General features: G+C 43.7%; 1 protein-coding gene across 1 annotated transcript in view; it reads right to left on the bottom strand.

Annotated features, from left to right (window-relative positions):
* Positions 1 to 748: 748 nt before the first annotated feature.
* The window catches only part of Usp24 (ubiquitin specific peptidase 24), a 134,645-nt gene continuing 119,615 nt past the window's right edge, over positions 749 to 15,778 (bottom strand). Inside the window, exons 59-68 of the mRNA XM_036178654.1 lie at positions 14,750 to 14,852; positions 12,969 to 13,090; positions 11,960 to 12,073; positions 10,033 to 10,098; positions 9,069 to 9,135; positions 7,819 to 7,897; positions 5,899 to 5,974; positions 4,362 to 4,448; positions 3,929 to 4,039; positions 749 to 3,364 (exon numbers count right to left, since the gene is read on the bottom strand). Of these exons, the coding sequence (XP_036034547.1) occupies positions 3,302 to 3,364; positions 3,929 to 4,039; positions 4,362 to 4,448; positions 5,899 to 5,974; positions 7,819 to 7,897; positions 9,069 to 9,135; positions 10,033 to 10,098; positions 11,960 to 12,073; positions 12,969 to 13,090; positions 14,750 to 14,852 (888 nt within the window). The 3' untranslated portion in view covers positions 749 to 3,301. The remainder of the gene's footprint in view (positions 3,365 to 3,928; positions 4,040 to 4,361; positions 4,449 to 5,898; positions 5,975 to 7,818; positions 7,898 to 9,068; positions 9,136 to 10,032; positions 10,099 to 11,959; positions 12,074 to 12,968; positions 13,091 to 14,749; positions 14,853 to 15,778) is intronic.

Genomic DNA, 15,778 nt, shown 5'->3' with positions numbered 1-15,778 from the left:
TCCTGATTTGAAATGAAGCATGCTCTCAGATCTCTTTCCAGAGTACAATGTGCAAATATCCCACTCATGCAGTGTGGGACCTCTTGGTGTCACTGTCTTAAGCAAAGTCTACCTCTATATAGTCCACATAACAAATGGATCTGCCCCAAATCTTCTCCCAATTGTTTTCTGAACATTAGTGCCATGTGTGGAAAGCACTCTAGTTGAAGATGCTAACGGCTCGAATGTCAGAGCGGTGTGTAGCACCAGAGTCACTGGCACTTGTTTCCAGCCCAGGTGAGTCCTCTGCCTGTCCCCTACATGGCAAAGGACCATATGCTGGTTGGTTAGACAGCCACACAAAGATAACTGGTTCCCGCGGATGGTTGGCAGGTAGTCACCAAGAGTTTGAAGGAAGGGCTTGCCTGCAGGGAGCGGAAGATGTAGTGAAGGGATGGGACCCCTGTGAACAATGTAGACCACCAGGAATGACTGACCAGAGCAAGGAACTTAGCTTGAGACTCCTGGAAGCTGAGGCTACAGGCCCTGAGCTCGAGACTGCCCTCCCTGTCCAAGGTGTGCAGAGATCCTGGAAGGAGGGATCAGAGAGGGCAGGGAGGGCACAGCCCCGACTGCACCGTGGCCCTCACCCTCAATAGTTCAGGGCACCAGGGAGGACTCGAGTGCCCTTACGCTGCTCCCCAGGTCCCCCCCATCCCCCCAGCCCCAGTCCGACATTCGGAGAAAAATGTCTGTGAGACCCCAATTCTACATTTTTGAAAAATTTATTTCCTACTCTTAGAGGCTAAGAACTCCACCACACACGAACCAAATTTAGAATCCAGAATCTTTCCTAGTTTATCTACTTCCTTTTGAAATTTTATAAACAAGATTTTGTACACAAGAGGTAGCAGAGGAAAATTCCAGTCTGCTTGTTCCAAGCTCAAAAGATGCTGCACACGCCTCGGTGTTAGCAGGGAGGGTGGGGCAAGCCAGGTGAGTCTGGTAGCTCAAGCTCTGGGTTTTACAGCTACTAGCTTCTGGCAACCACGAGAGATCACCCGGGGAGCTGCAGGCAAGCTGCCTGTGGAAGGCTCATCTGTCTGTCCCAGGATGCCTTAGGAGCAGGAGAGCAGTCCTGACGTCAGACTGGACTGCAAGAGCTTCTTGAGAACACACAGCGTTGAGTCAATTGTGCAATTCCTGCTTGATTGCAGACCATTGTAAAAGATTATAAAAACATCTTCATCCAAAAATTGGCAGTAAAAATGACAACTCTTCCAAGGCAAGCCTGCCATAATTGTCACTTTGTGGTACTACATTTAAAAAAGTCCTCAGTAGGTCAGTGGACTGCAGCTGTTGGAAATCAAGTGGTTACTGGTAACATGGTGAAGATGCTCAATGTAGCAACGAGGAAGAAGATGGACCAAAGTGAGCAGTGCTGGCGATCCTGATGCAGCTTTGTGAGGACAGCAGGTGCAGGGGCGGAAGGCGTCGTTTCCATAGGAAATAAAGGGACTGACTAGAAGTGGTAATGTCACTCCTGAATTCGGGCTCCTGAGTGCAGCGGCCGGCAATGACATCCCACTATGTGTCATTGCCAGCATTTCAACGCATGTCCCACACAGTCTTTCTGCAAGCATGGGTGTGAAGAGATGGGGAGTTGGGAAGGGAAACCACAGGACACGGGTGTTCAGATATTCAAAATCAACTTTAGACCCTCACACTCGAAAACTGTAAGAACACCAGAGCCAGACCAGACCTGCCACTTGCCTGTTTCCCTAAGGACATAGCTCTGCTCTTACATGCTGGCCCTTCCATCTCTGTGAGTCTGACACTGGCCTGTGGTAGGCGACAGGACCTACAAGTGGAGCCGGCTGCACAGAACTTCCACAGATCAACAGTGGCATGAAGGGTCCCTGAAGCATGCAGCAGGGGATGCCACCTGCCTGCCACTCGTTCCCACAACGCAAAAGCAACCAAAAAGGCACTTAGGGGCTGGCTGTGCCTCTCTGACTTGGCAGATCTGGCTGACAGTGGCAGCCTGGCACTCCCGAGGCTCCTTTAGTTCTGTGCCGTCAAGTGGGGAATAAGGCAGAAACGTAACTCAAGGTGAACAAGGCGGCGGAGACCGAGCAGTTCAAAACACAAAATAACAAGAACACAGGGGATAGAGGGACAACCTCAGCCTGGAACGAGAGACCGAGGCCATGTTGGCAAATATAACTAAATGGGTGGTGTCTAAGTATTTTCTAGTTATTTCAGAGAAAGTAAGATTTAAATCTTGCCTTTTCAGTATCACGTCAAGGAGAAACAAAATCCTCAATTCTTTCTTTGTAGTAAAATTATGATTCATCTCACAAAGCAGCAGCTCCCAGCCTAGATATTCAACTCAATATACAATCAACACAAGGGCCACAGAAATGATGTTTAAGTGAAAACAAATGATTGCAGATCACATGACTTAAGACTAGTTTATTCAATATGTCTCCGAGCATTAAAAAGATAATTTTATGAAGTCAAACTCAATAAAATTATAAAGTGCTTTTAATTTTGTTGTTTTAAAATTTTATTTTGGAACAACTCATCACTTTTCAGTGACTGATCTCAGAGAATGCACCCTATACTTCTAGAGAACATAGCTTTTTTGTTTTGTTTTAAATTTATTATTGCTCTTTTCAATCTTGAATCAGAAAATACCTTAAAGAGCTTAATGATGCCACAATTTCTGATACTAGTAACATGTCATCAAGATCTAAGATTATGCCGAGGGCTCTTAACCAGACAAAACCAGAGATTCTGTACAAAGAGGGAGACATATTAAATACAAAGGTCTATGTAAACTGGATTCAATTACTATTTTACAATGAAAGGAATTTTACCACATATCTTTACATCGTTCTAAACAGGATATTCCTATTCAATGTTACTGCAGATTACAAATTTTCCCTCACATATCTAGAAATACAAAAACCAAAAGATCCCTCCCCTGCTATGCGGCCCCCATGTCACAGAGAAAGCCATAGCTTTGTCCCTCCATCCTCACTCTCCTAGGTTCATGTGTCCCAAGTCTGCCACCAGCTTTATTTCCTAAAATGATGTGTCAGTGCACATAGTCACCCTGGGACAGCTGGCCCACATGCCAGGATTCTCCGCTGGCTGCCAAGCAGCTCCCCACCTTCTAGTGGCCAGAGAAGGCTTCCCTTGGCAACACATGGTCCTCCATCACACTCCTGGCTCAGACTCCAGGCTCTTGTGAGGGCTTCAAGGCTGAGATTCTGGTTTCCAAATGGTGCTGAGCATCTCACCTGGGCATACTGCTCTAAGGGTCAACATCATCAAGGTCACTTCTTAATTCACCAATCATCATGGGAGATTCTGAACCCTGTGGCAGAGAAAGGAAGTTAAGGTTCCTGCAGTTAAAGTTAGGCAAGAGTTTCCTACACCGACTTCCTTACTTGTGTTCTGTAATTTAAGAATAACCTCACTGAGCAACTTAGTTCTGCTTAGTAGAAAGTAATAAGACACAATGCTGGCAACTCGTGATTATGCAGAACATTTGCATCTGGATGGTCTTAGTCACTAAAACAACCCTTGGACTGGCCTCAGCTACACCTCTTCTCTACACCCACACGGGCACACTCACATTAGGACTGATTAAGCAATGGGAAAAAGCAGAGAGAGAGAGGGACTGGACACCAGTGACACTTGACTTCAGGCCAGGCCATGCTAGGTCATTCCTGAGTCTACATCAGGTCCTGTAATCCAATGGGTGGTGTTTGGTTCATATGCTTAATAATTAATTTTGAAGGTCTATCCCATGCCTTGCAAGAGGGCTAAGCTGCCTGTCTTTACACCCACTCTCTAAAGCAGGGTCACTTCTTTCCTGATCTTTGGAATGCTGAAAAGCAAACGTTGCCTTCTAGCCGAAGACAGGCTGCAAAGATACCTGCTGTACGCGTCTCTCCCCATCCTCATTGGCAGGACTGCTCTCTGACCCGTTGCTGCTTCCTGATTGCTCTTTTTCATTCAACAAAGCTGTGGCATACGCTAATGTGTCCTGCAGAGATTCAAACACAAGACGACAAATCAGGGGATATGCGCACCAGCAGTCCAGAGCAGCAAGCACACTTGAGTGACACCTGGCAGCACTTTCCCCACAGCTGCCAAAGCATCCCACAACCCCTTGTGTCCTGTGAGACCTGTTAACCAACCTGCAGCAGCGCTGTTCTCAGGCAAATGATCTGTCCCCATTGGGTCTGAGGACACCAGCTCACTGTCTTTCCTAAGAAGACAATGGCTGCTTCTGTGTCTCATTTCCTACCCTTCTCTCTCTTCTCTGAGCCATGGTTTCAAAGCACGCCAGGGCAGACACCTCTTACCTGAGCTGAGATGGTACGCTGAAAGGTTTTTCCAGTTGAGGTTTCATTAGAGACATTGCTCTGCGGAGTCCAATAATGTTCTGACATCTAGGGTAAAAGGCCAAGCAGGGGTGACAGGTAAGTCCCCCATGAGTACACAGTTCCTACCTTACACACCCGAGTCTAACAGCTAGAGGTGCAAGTCTACGTAGACCTCCATACCCCAATTATTACGGAGGACCGTCCCCCACTTTCCAACAGGAAGATACTGCTTCTTTTTTTTTTTGGAGCATCGAACCCCAGGCCTTGCACTTGCTAGGCAAGTGTTCTACCACTGAGCTAAATCCCCACACCCACTACTGCTTCTTAATCAGAGTGCCAGCCTTGAATTTTCATCTCCGGAGTGAAGAAAGATGGTAAGTAGTGCCCCTCACCATACGTGCCTGTGTTTCCCATACTGTTACTGGTGAACAACTCTGGTCCAAATATATGAAAAGGAAAGTTCCAAAAAGAAGTCATCCTTAAGTTTTAAATTGTGTGCCAGTGTGAGTATTGTGATGAAACCCTGTACTGTCCCACTGTCTGCTCCGGACATAAACTATTTGTCCAGCGATGTATCTACCCCCTACTGGTCCGAGAATCTCTCCACTGGAAACACATCATCAGCATTACAACAGTCATGTGGTCTGCTTATAGCATCTAACTCTTCACACATGCATCTCATCATTTCCCATCACAAGAAGCATTAGTACAGTACAAAATTCTTTTATTACAGTACATTGTTATCATTTTTCTAGTGTATTCTGTCCCCATTTTATTATTATTATCATTAATTTATTCCTGTGCCTAGTATCCAACTAAACTTTATCATAGGTATATGTATCTAAAAGAAAAACACAGTGTATCTAGGCTTGGTACTATCCCCCGCTTGGGGGGCATGTCTTAGATCATAATTCTTTGGAGCTGGAGAGATGGCTCAGTAGTTAAGAACACTTGCTGCTCTTACAAAAGACCTGAGTTTGGATCCCAGCACCTTCAGGTCCAGAGGATGTGACACCCTCTTCTGGTCTCCATGGGCACTTACAAGCATATGCATATACTCACATATATACATAAATAAAAATACAATCTTAAGAAAAAAAACTGCTGGGTGGTGGCGCACACTTTTAATCCCAGCACTTGGGAGGCAAAGGCAGGTGGATCTCTGTGAGTTCGAGGCCAACCTGGTCTACTTTGTGAGTTCCAGGACAGGCTCCAAAGCTACACTGAGAAACCCTGTCTCGGAAAAAAAAAAAAAAAAAAAAAGAAAAAAAAAAAAAAAAAAAGAAATTAAAACACACACACACACACACACACACACACACACACACACACACGCTAATAAAAATAATAACAATAATAAAATAGAGCTAAAAATATTTGATTTCTCAAAGTAGTTTGAGGTCGTCATTCTATGAATTAAGTTTAGGAAAAAAAAAAAACCAAAAACTTGTTCCAGGTAAGATAGGTTGTTTTGGATTCCTATTTTATAGGCTGGCAAAGTTCAAAATTCTATTACCTTCTTCTGTAACCACTGTACAGCCCAACTCCAGTGATGGGAATTCTCCTTGAAGTATTCTTTAGCAGCAGGACACCTGGTCATCAAGGATATTATTACTAGTCAAATCCTTTTTGAAAATATTCTTGTTCAGCTACAGCTGAACCTGAAACATGAAGGCTACTACTTTTACTAAAAGTAAATTTTCCCTTTATGTTTGGACAGGTAAAACCATCATGTGCTTGAACTCCAAGAGGCAGCAAAGGCAAATACAGAGCCTCGTCTCACTCTCTGTAACTCTCAACAGTTCTGCTGAAATTCCAAGCTGGAAAACCAAACAAACCCAACTATCAATAAACTATATTTAATAACTAATCTTGGTATATAATCAAACTAATCTTTAATTTTGTGTCAGAAGAAGGGAGAATGGGATTCTGGGGGAAATAATTTGAAAGCATGCTTGGGAGCACCTCTCTTCCTTTCCATTTACTTCGCCTATCCAAATAACTGTCCTTCATATCTGAAGAGAGTGCTGAGGATGTTGTCGCCACTGGTGTGTGTAGACAGGACACTGACAGGCACCTGGGCAGCTGCTGGTAGGGGACATGCCATTGGTCCTAGCACTACTTGGAAATGCCCATCTTGACATGCTGCCAGTATGAAGTCTAATCGAGGGACCTGCAGTTGTGGCAGGAAGACACCCATCTGTGTCCAGAGTACTATGTCCTCTAGAAAAAACCATTATTTTACATAAACCCTAATTTCCTGTTTGGGAAGTTCAAGCACAACAAATTAAGCCCCACAAACTTCTCATTCTTATTCTGATACAAGACCAAGAGTGGCCATTTCTGTGCCTACAAATTGGGACGAAAAAGATGACTCAGTGCAGGTACAATATAGTTACTGCTGTCACTGACCTTGTTTGACTATGGATCACGCAGGGTCAGGCATCAACTACAGAATGACACACAGCCCGCGGCACATAAACACAGGAAGAAAGTTCTAACTAGCACATGGGCAAACCCTGAAGACACTGCACTAAGTCAGGCAAGGTAGTTATGAGTTACCCAGAGTGGCCGGATAAATGGAGGCAGAAGTTAGAGCGACTGCCAGGGGCTCAAGGAGAAGGAAACGGGGAGCCAGCACTCAGCAGGGGTTCAGAGTTTTAGCTTTGGAAGATGAAAGGATCTAGAGATGGATGGTGATACGGTTTCTGAAAACGTTTTACAATTATATACTGTTTACGTGCCATGGTACACACGTGCAGGCCTGAAAACAACTCCCGGGAGTCATCCTTCCTTCCATCAACACAGGAGCTCCCGTTACTCAAGTGCACGGACTGCATACTGCACATGGTCATTGTGCTATGTACCGTCCATTGTGTCATGGTTAAAAAGCACCTTCACTCTGAGGTCAACCTCGGAGTGTCAGTCAGTCCTAAGACGGCAGGGACGCCACTCAGACCATGTGACCGATACCTTCCCACTTCCAGGCTGCTGTAAGGCCTGAATGAAGTAGAACTGGAAAGCATTTGGCTCAGAGTCCTTGTTTGTGAGTGCCCTGCAGAAGTAGGTGACACTCTTTTGTCTCTTGAGAGACTTTCAAAGTGGGGACCTTGGGCTGAAAAGAGCTGCTGCTTAATGAAAAGGACTTCAGGAAAGCTCACTGTTGCTCCCGAGGCCTCCAAACCCACCCGATTCCTGCCCTTCTGATGTAAGGCTGGGTGATCCACCTTTTCTTCTTTGGAAATTCTGGAACATCTATCTATTACTTTTCTAATATTCCCCCTTCAGTTTCTTTGGGGAGACAATCCGAATAGATTCCTGTAGTTTTTAAGCAGGCATGACCTCAAATCTGTCAGACTCTCTCAGGTCCCAAAACAAGGCAGTTCCCACCCCACAGTCAAACCCACCCTCCTCTCTATTTGAAGCTTGTACTTACTTTTGAGCAAGAGTGACAAGAAATTTGACACACTGGTAGCAACGACTGCTGTCCACGTGGTTACTGTGGTGCATCAATGCTGGAGGAAGATAAGACACGTTAACAAGAAGGCTCTGGAAGGTTCAGGTAATAGTGACTGTTCTTGCTCTGGAAATAAGTTTGATAAGTAGGTAGGGAACAATTACCTGACTCAACAGAACCATCCAGATTCCAGTGTTTTACTATGTTTAAAAACACAGGTGTATGTAGTAGCTTGACTTCTAGAACTGTTAGAATTACAACTTCAACTGGATGGTATTCAAAACTCTCCCACACTGCTGCCCAGACAAGAGCAGTTACAACTATTTATCATTTGATAATGGAAATTTATCAAAAGTTTCCTATTTTCTATTTTAGCAATTTAAAACTACTCTTTCTGTGTTTACGCTTTTAGGTTCCAGAGGACCTGTATGGCTGATGCTACGATTACAGTACTCTGCCCCAAATTGGGCTGGAAACTTTTGAGCTTGTACCTCTTTTTTGCCTTAAATGGTGGCTGTTAGGTCTGTTCCTCTTAAAGCTGCCATGTGCTGCTTAAGGATGGGGATATACTCTGAGAAATGTTTGGTAGGTGAGGTTTTTGTTGTAAAAGACCAGGGGTAACTTATGCAAAGGAGAACCACTAGTGACATAATTTTATGTGACCCCATTTTAGGTATAGTACAACAGTGACAGAAATGTTCTGTGGACCATGATGGTACACACCAAAATCTAGTGTCTGTGATGAAAGAGATTTTAGTGGATGGTAGAAGGTGGACAGGCATGTTTTTACTAAACCTTTCTAATGCACAGTGTATTAAAAATAAGTCAGATTTCTACAAAAGAAAGCCCAGACATAGAACAGGGTAGACAATGGACACGTGGGTCAAAAGACCACACTTCTTATGTCTGTCAGTACTGTGAGTCTAGGGCATTAGGTTTTCTTCCCATGGCTGCTGAGGAAGAAAAAGATTTGTCACCAGAAAGACCGCTTTAGCGTTTAGAAAACTTTATAGCATTCTGAACCTTCCCTGACCTGGGAAAGAACCCTAGAATGGGCCTACTGTGTGGAAGGACAGTCTCCTGGTCAGGATGAGGAACCCTAGTGACAATAACAAGATGTCTAATGAAGCAGTCATCTAAGTCAGGGAGAGCAGAGGGGCCATGCCTGCGGGAATGGAGCTTTTTTATAAATTCACTGCAGGCACTTGCTCCTTAGCTGGCATACTTGCCTAGTAATCCGTTTTCTGTCTCAAACACAAATTTGACTCGCTCCACTTGTATGGGATCTTCAATGACCTGTCAGAGGAAGGAGACGAAGTTAGCAACAGCCGCTGCCGCCGCCCGTGCACAAGTCCTGGTGTTCTCCACAGTTCTACTCCAGGGTGAGCTGCTACAACAAAGCAAATACTAAGGGATGGTATGCGACTGCCACCAAATTCAAAACCAAAATGTGAAATTACCAAAGAGCCATTCATTTCCTAGACATGTGTTTCTAACAACTCTACCCACAGTTTTCTGAGGGCTGAAGACAGATATTTTGTGTCCTAAGGACATAAGATCATTTTTAATTTATTTAGCAAAAATGTGCTTAAGTTTTGCTGTTGGACAGGCTCTTGCTGCACCTTCAGTTATTGGCACTGAGCGCTGTGCAGTATAGCCCACTGTCTGGGTCTATTGCTGCCCAGTGCAGTGATACATAGCTCTATATCATTTCCCAATGTTTATAAAACAGGACCGGGGTCAAAAGGAAGAAAAAAGACCAGAAAGACAGGTTTTTTAGTAGATGACACCCATCATGTATTTTTATATTTTAAGCCATTCAGTGCCTCTGCACTAGGTTTTTAAAGGGACACAGTCTCTTTTCTACGAGGCCCTGGACTAGTCTCTCACACCAGCTCATTCCAAACCACTCCATTCCATTAGTTCTCTTTGCAGCTGATCTGCTCCTTGCTGGCCTTCTACCCTCTGCTGCATTCTCTTGCCAGGCCCCTGCACGTCCTCCCACTCCCCACCCCAGTATACTGAAAGCTCTATAGACTTTCACAGCTGCTCCTCTCTAGTCACATGACTGCTACAAAGAGTCAGTAAACACAGGCAAGCTGAGCAGAAACCAGTAAGGAACTAGTGATGCACAAACACATGCTAACTTGTAAACATGTAAATGCAAGCGAGTCAGCAGAGACTGCGACTTACCAATATCTCATGCAGTAGCTGGAATGTATTCTTTAACTCATGGGGTGGAGCAGTTTCTAGCTGGTTCTGAAAACAATTTTGTGAGAGGATAAAGATTCTGGTAACTTCTCAGTGGAAAGCACAATTCTGGAATCAAGTTCTAGTTCTTCCACTGTTTGTCTATCGTAGTCTGAGCCTCAGTTTCCCCAGACCCTTAGCCAGGAGCAAGTAAGCCTCCAAAGGCTCTTTCAGTTCAGTACTCGGCGGTACTGCTATGTTATTAGGAATGGGAGGAAGAGAGAATTCTGAGTCACTAACAACCACAGTCTCAGACAGCTCATCCACACTCTACTCTGCTTTCTAAGGGATGCTGGTAGCAAAGAGAATGAAGAGGGGCTCTCAGGTAAGCTTTCAGTGACTATATAATGTCAGCTTCTGAAACAGGAAAAAACTGCTAAGATACACTAAGAAAACAAGGTTTAGAACATCCCTTTATGCATTTCAAAACGGATTTTTACTGATGTGTATTTGTGCACATATGTGTGCGGGTGTCCACAGAGGCTAGAAGAGGGATTGAAAATTCCATGGAGCTGGAGTAAGGCAGCTGTAAACCGCCTGGTGTCGGTGCTGGGACTGATCTCTGGTCCTACTCCAGCCTGCGCAGAAGTAAGTTGGAAAGAATACTGCAGTTTATCAACATACTTCCAACGTGGCAGGGCTGGCACTTAGGAAACACTCTGCCTAGTGTTGCACGGGTCACCACAACTTGGAAGTCCAGTTCTATGTCTTCCTGTTTTGTAGAGGGGAAGCTGCTTGGGTTCATAGCCACATAGTGAGTAAGCAGCCGAGAGGATGAGGACAGAACACCTTTTATAGGAGCCACAGACACACCTCACTAAGTACCTGCTACTTGTTAGCACTACACACATCACTATGACAAACAGGAGTATGAAATCCTACTACACAAAAGAACTTCTGTGGGTAGGAACTCGTACATCAGCGTGAATTTCACACAAAGACCTGAAAGGAAACGTGCCTATGTGAGAAGACCGCTCCTTGGGGCAGAGCAGGAAGTGGACTGTGGAAGCCCATGTCGAAGTAGACTCTGGCCTTATTGTGTGCTTGTATTTTTTTCACCAAGAGAATACAAACTGTCCAAGTACGTCAAGATTTAAAAGCTAGTAAAATGACATGCATACTTAAACACTTTTCTAGTAACACCTAGAAAGGTAGTGAGCAATGTGGTAAGACAGGTTCACAGCCAAGGTCTTTAGTCCCAAACCCTACTCTATCGCTGGCTACCTGCATGACCCTCCTTACTCTGCCTCAGTTTCAATTATTGGAAACCACATCGATTCATGGACTATGTGAGAAGTGAGTTAAATGTAGCACATTTGACATAGTTTTTGTGTTTAGTAGGTGCAGTACTGTCAGTGCTTTTTAACTAATTATAACACTGTTTGAGAAGACATGAAACCCTATTTTTTATTTTTAAGACACTGTAGGTAAAAATAATTACAGCTGTGAGGCAATTTCACCCACTAATGATCATCAGAACATTAATATTATTAAAGTATTATCCTGAACTAGTTAAAAATTGAACCACATGCAAATGCTTACCACCAGGCAAAGGACTAAGTGAATTATGGTACACGAAGGGATGAAATATGGGAAATTACATGACCAAGTGAAAGAAGACAGAATTATAAAGTCAATAAGCTCTCAATTATATTAAAATACAAAGACAAAATAAAAAAGATATAACAGAGGATAAATTAAAAGAACACTCCTGGTGGTCATCACTAAACGTCGAGTTATGAATTCTTTTCTTAATTCTGTCAAAATAAACAGTACTATTTCTACAATTAGGAAAAATGAGCAAGACAGCGCTCTCCTGGGTCTCCAGAGTGCAGGCCACAGCAGGTACGGCTAGGGCACCTAAGTGTACCTTAATGAAGTGCAGCATCGTGAAGGAGAAGTGTTCATTACAGAAACAGCAGTACACCACCATCTCCATGAGCGCCAGCAGGGGGCCAGTTAGCTCTCGCAGAGCAAACATGACCTGGTGGGAGACACAAAGGAGTAAGCAGTCACTGGTCTGTTCTTGCTTTCACTGGAATTTTCAGAGATTAAGAACAACAACGTTGTCCTAGAACAGGGTTTCTTGTTTGAGGTCTAAGGACAGATTTCAGCGTATCTGAGCCTATCTGTTGTTTTATACAGATTTGTACATCATGCACTTTTTATTCCCCAAGGAGTCACCTTCATCAATTTTCAAATGCAAGCATCTCATGAGAGGTTAAAATAATGACTTATGATAGGAAAATAAAATTAGACAAACAAACAAACAAACAAAAAAAGATTAAAAAAATTCCTATGATATGTTGTTCTTATCTCCATGTCAAATCAGATTATGGAAGTCAGAATTCACAGGAAGGTAGCCCTGGGCAGAAGGAGAGCTGGCTGAGAAGGCATACAACATGTGCCCTGTGCAGGTATGGGACAGCCCACATCCACACTCCTAAGGTTCACATACACATACTTCTAGGCTGCAGTATTTTAGGACCAGGGACAAACACTCTGGGGCCAAAACCTTTTGATAATGAAGTTACTTTAGAGGTAAACTGTTATTCACCTTCTCCTGGGCCTTAAGGGTAGCTGGTGGGGCTGGAATGGAAGTCTAGTTCTTGGACAAAGATAAGATGATTAGGGCCCACATAACAAATTTAACCATCCATCCATGCAGTGCTAGACACGGAATATGGTGGGCAAGTGCTCTACCATTCAGCCATGCCTTATCCCTAATGTTTTTGAAATGCATATAAAAAAATAAGCATTTCTTCTCTTAATAGTATTTCCTTTCACCAGAGTAACTTGAAAAACTTATCAACAAAAGGATTTTGCTCAAATAGGAGAAAAGAACATAAGAAAATGTCTTTAGCACAGCAATTACATACCTCTAACAGATAAGGTTTCCCTTCAGACAAGAACAATAAGGCTTCTACTTCCTCGTGGAGGGGCAGCAGAGGGCTTGAGGGAGCAACACTAATAGGTGGCCGTTGTTTAAATATGCCAGGAGCTTGAGGAGACCCAAGAAACAAAACAAAAAGCACAACTTGTCTCACTCAGAAATGTCCCATGAAACACATGTCCACCAAAGATTGAAACTCTCAGGTTTGCACACACCATGCTGAGTTCTTACAACTCAGTCCTTCAGTCTACTGGACCAATTGCAGACAATTCCTAGTTTTTCTCAGATTTGCCTCAGCTATAGCTATGAAAAGGTACCCAAAGCTGCTCCTAAGAGACACCGGACAAGTCCCTGTTCTTCAAGCAATTGTTTGTGAATGACCAGCTATGCTAATGCAGACTCAACCCACACCAAAAGGTTGATTCTAGAAAAATGAGGATACACTCTCTTACTTTCTTTTGTAAACTGTTTGAACTCACACAATTAGCAGACTTTTGTCTTTGGAGATGAATGAGTCAGCTGTAGGAAGCAAAGTGTACTCACAACCATGTGTCCCAGTTAGCTTTAGCCGTCCACTTGACAGAAACCAAGGGTCACAACAGAAGGAAGCTCTACTAAAGAACTGCCCGGATAGACTGGCCTGTGGGCAGTTTCTTCATGCTAGCCTGTCTAGGAGGGCCCATCCCACTGTAGGCAGCACCATCTCTAGGGGGGTGGATGGACTCGGGTTAGATGAGAAAGGTGGCTGAGCACGTGGAAGGGGCAAGGCAGGAAGTGGCCTTCCTCTGCTGTTTCTGCTTCAACTCCAGCCTTGGCATCCCTTGGTGATGGACTATAACCTGTAAGCCAAATAAACTCTTTCCCACTAAGTCGCTTTAAGTCACAGTGCTTATCACAGCAACAGAAAGCAATCTAGAACTCCATTCATGGGCCTGCCCTTCAATGTCCCTTTATATGGTTTTGAAGCATCCTTCGGCTAGAACAATGCACTCGGACAGATTTGACTATCCACATCACCACCACACTTGGAGCTCTATCACTTGCTAGCTGTGAACCTGTGTCTTTAAGCTTTCTCATCTACAGAAGGGGCAGTACCTCTCCAGTTTGCCGTGGGAACGAGCAGAGGACACAGCAAACACTCACATAGTTAGCTGCTTTGCAGTACTATTGTGGGATGGTCAGGACAAAGCCTATGACCTGTAGGCACAGTACAGGCACAGTACACGTGTGTGATTAGGATACAAAAGTCTATTGGTGGGTGACAAAACAGAAAAAGCTACTGTTTCTAACTTGTATTAAAAATATTTTACTAATTTACATCTGAACCTCCTTTTCTTTCACAAAGTACTTTGGTATCTTATCTAATTAATCCTTACTATACCTAGAAAGTTATTTTTTAATATTTTCATTTTGTATGAAGGGCCGTAAAGGTCAGGTGGCTTAGTTAATTAATAAGTTCACAGAGCTTGGCTATTTTTCCTACAACATCAGTTGTTCACACTACGGTGATGAATGAACTCTGAATTAATCTTTAATCCTAGAGCACTTTAAAATAAACTTTTTCTTTCTTGTATCAAATCAATGATTAATTTATCTTCTCTTATTACTGATAAATGAATTAAATAAGGTGAGGTTTAGCATTAATTAAAAAAAAAAAACGATAAGTGCTCCTCAAATATCAAATAGTCTATTGAGAAACAAACACTATTCATTCAGTTCCGAAAATCAGTACTTCTCTTCATGCTTCTGACGTATGGTCAAACTTACCAACATTCCTCTGGGAAGAGACATCTGTATGCAAGACCAGCAATGCGACAGTGTTGTGGAGATTCCCAAATTCCCGTGCTTGCGCCGAACTCCATCGGCGTATCTATTGTTAGAGAAGATTAAAACATGCCACCATTCTGTGTGGGGAAAGGATTTGCTAGCTGGCAATTTACTGAACCATGGCATCTCTGATGCCCACAGTAGAGAAGAAAGAGGTCAACATATAAAAAGTCACTGTCTAATAAAGGTGTCTCAAAGGGTTTGCTCCCTTGAAAAACATTAACTCAGATTCTAAAATCAACCCATTCAAAGTATGTAGTTTAGGTTGGGTAAGCTCATGACATGCCAAGTAATTTTCCAGAGACTCAGTGTAATGGGAAAATCCATGAAGCTGGAGGATAGGAGGCCTGGCCACGTGGCAGCCCCTAGTGTGTTGTATAAGTGGGCACATCCTCTGTAGAACGCTTCTGCTTCATGGCAGAGATAATGCTAGCTGTTCTGGCCACTCTGTGGTTTTGAGGACCAAGTGAGATATAAGGATGAAAGCACTACAAAGCTAGTGTATTCTACAGGTCAAGACAATGTCAAGTGCATGTGCAGGTCAAGTACAGTGAACTCGAGCCAATTGTGAGTCCCTTGGATGGGTCTGGACGAAAGAGAAGTACTGCAGATCTCAACAGTCAATAGTCAACAGTCACAGCACGCTATGGTATCAGGACTTGCTTTTAACTACTTAACTGTAACAGCAGCAAGGTGATGTAACAGGGAGCTGAGAGAAGCTTAAGAGCTTAGGTGGCAAGTCTGCCCATGCACAGCATAGCACACAGTAAAGAACCTCGGACTCCAAAATCCTTAGAGCTGGGCAGATTCCTGTTTCACCAACACACGTGCGTTGTGACCTTGCATAAATTATAAGGCACAGTTGTGCTTAAATACTTGTCACAGAATGGGAGTGACACTCTACTCTACTGAGCTGTATGTATCCAAACTACCACCACGGTCTACAAGAAGACCATCATTACTGGATTC

Source organism: Onychomys torridus, chromosome 2 (genome assembly GCF_903995425.1).
Source record: "Onychomys torridus chromosome 2, mOncTor1.1, whole genome shotgun sequence".
In the NCBI taxonomy this organism is placed as follows: domain Eukaryota; kingdom Metazoa; phylum Chordata; class Mammalia; order Rodentia; family Cricetidae; genus Onychomys; species Onychomys torridus.
The sequence above is the reverse complement of the archived record's forward strand: the minus strand, read 5'-3'. Positions and strand labels throughout refer to the sequence as shown.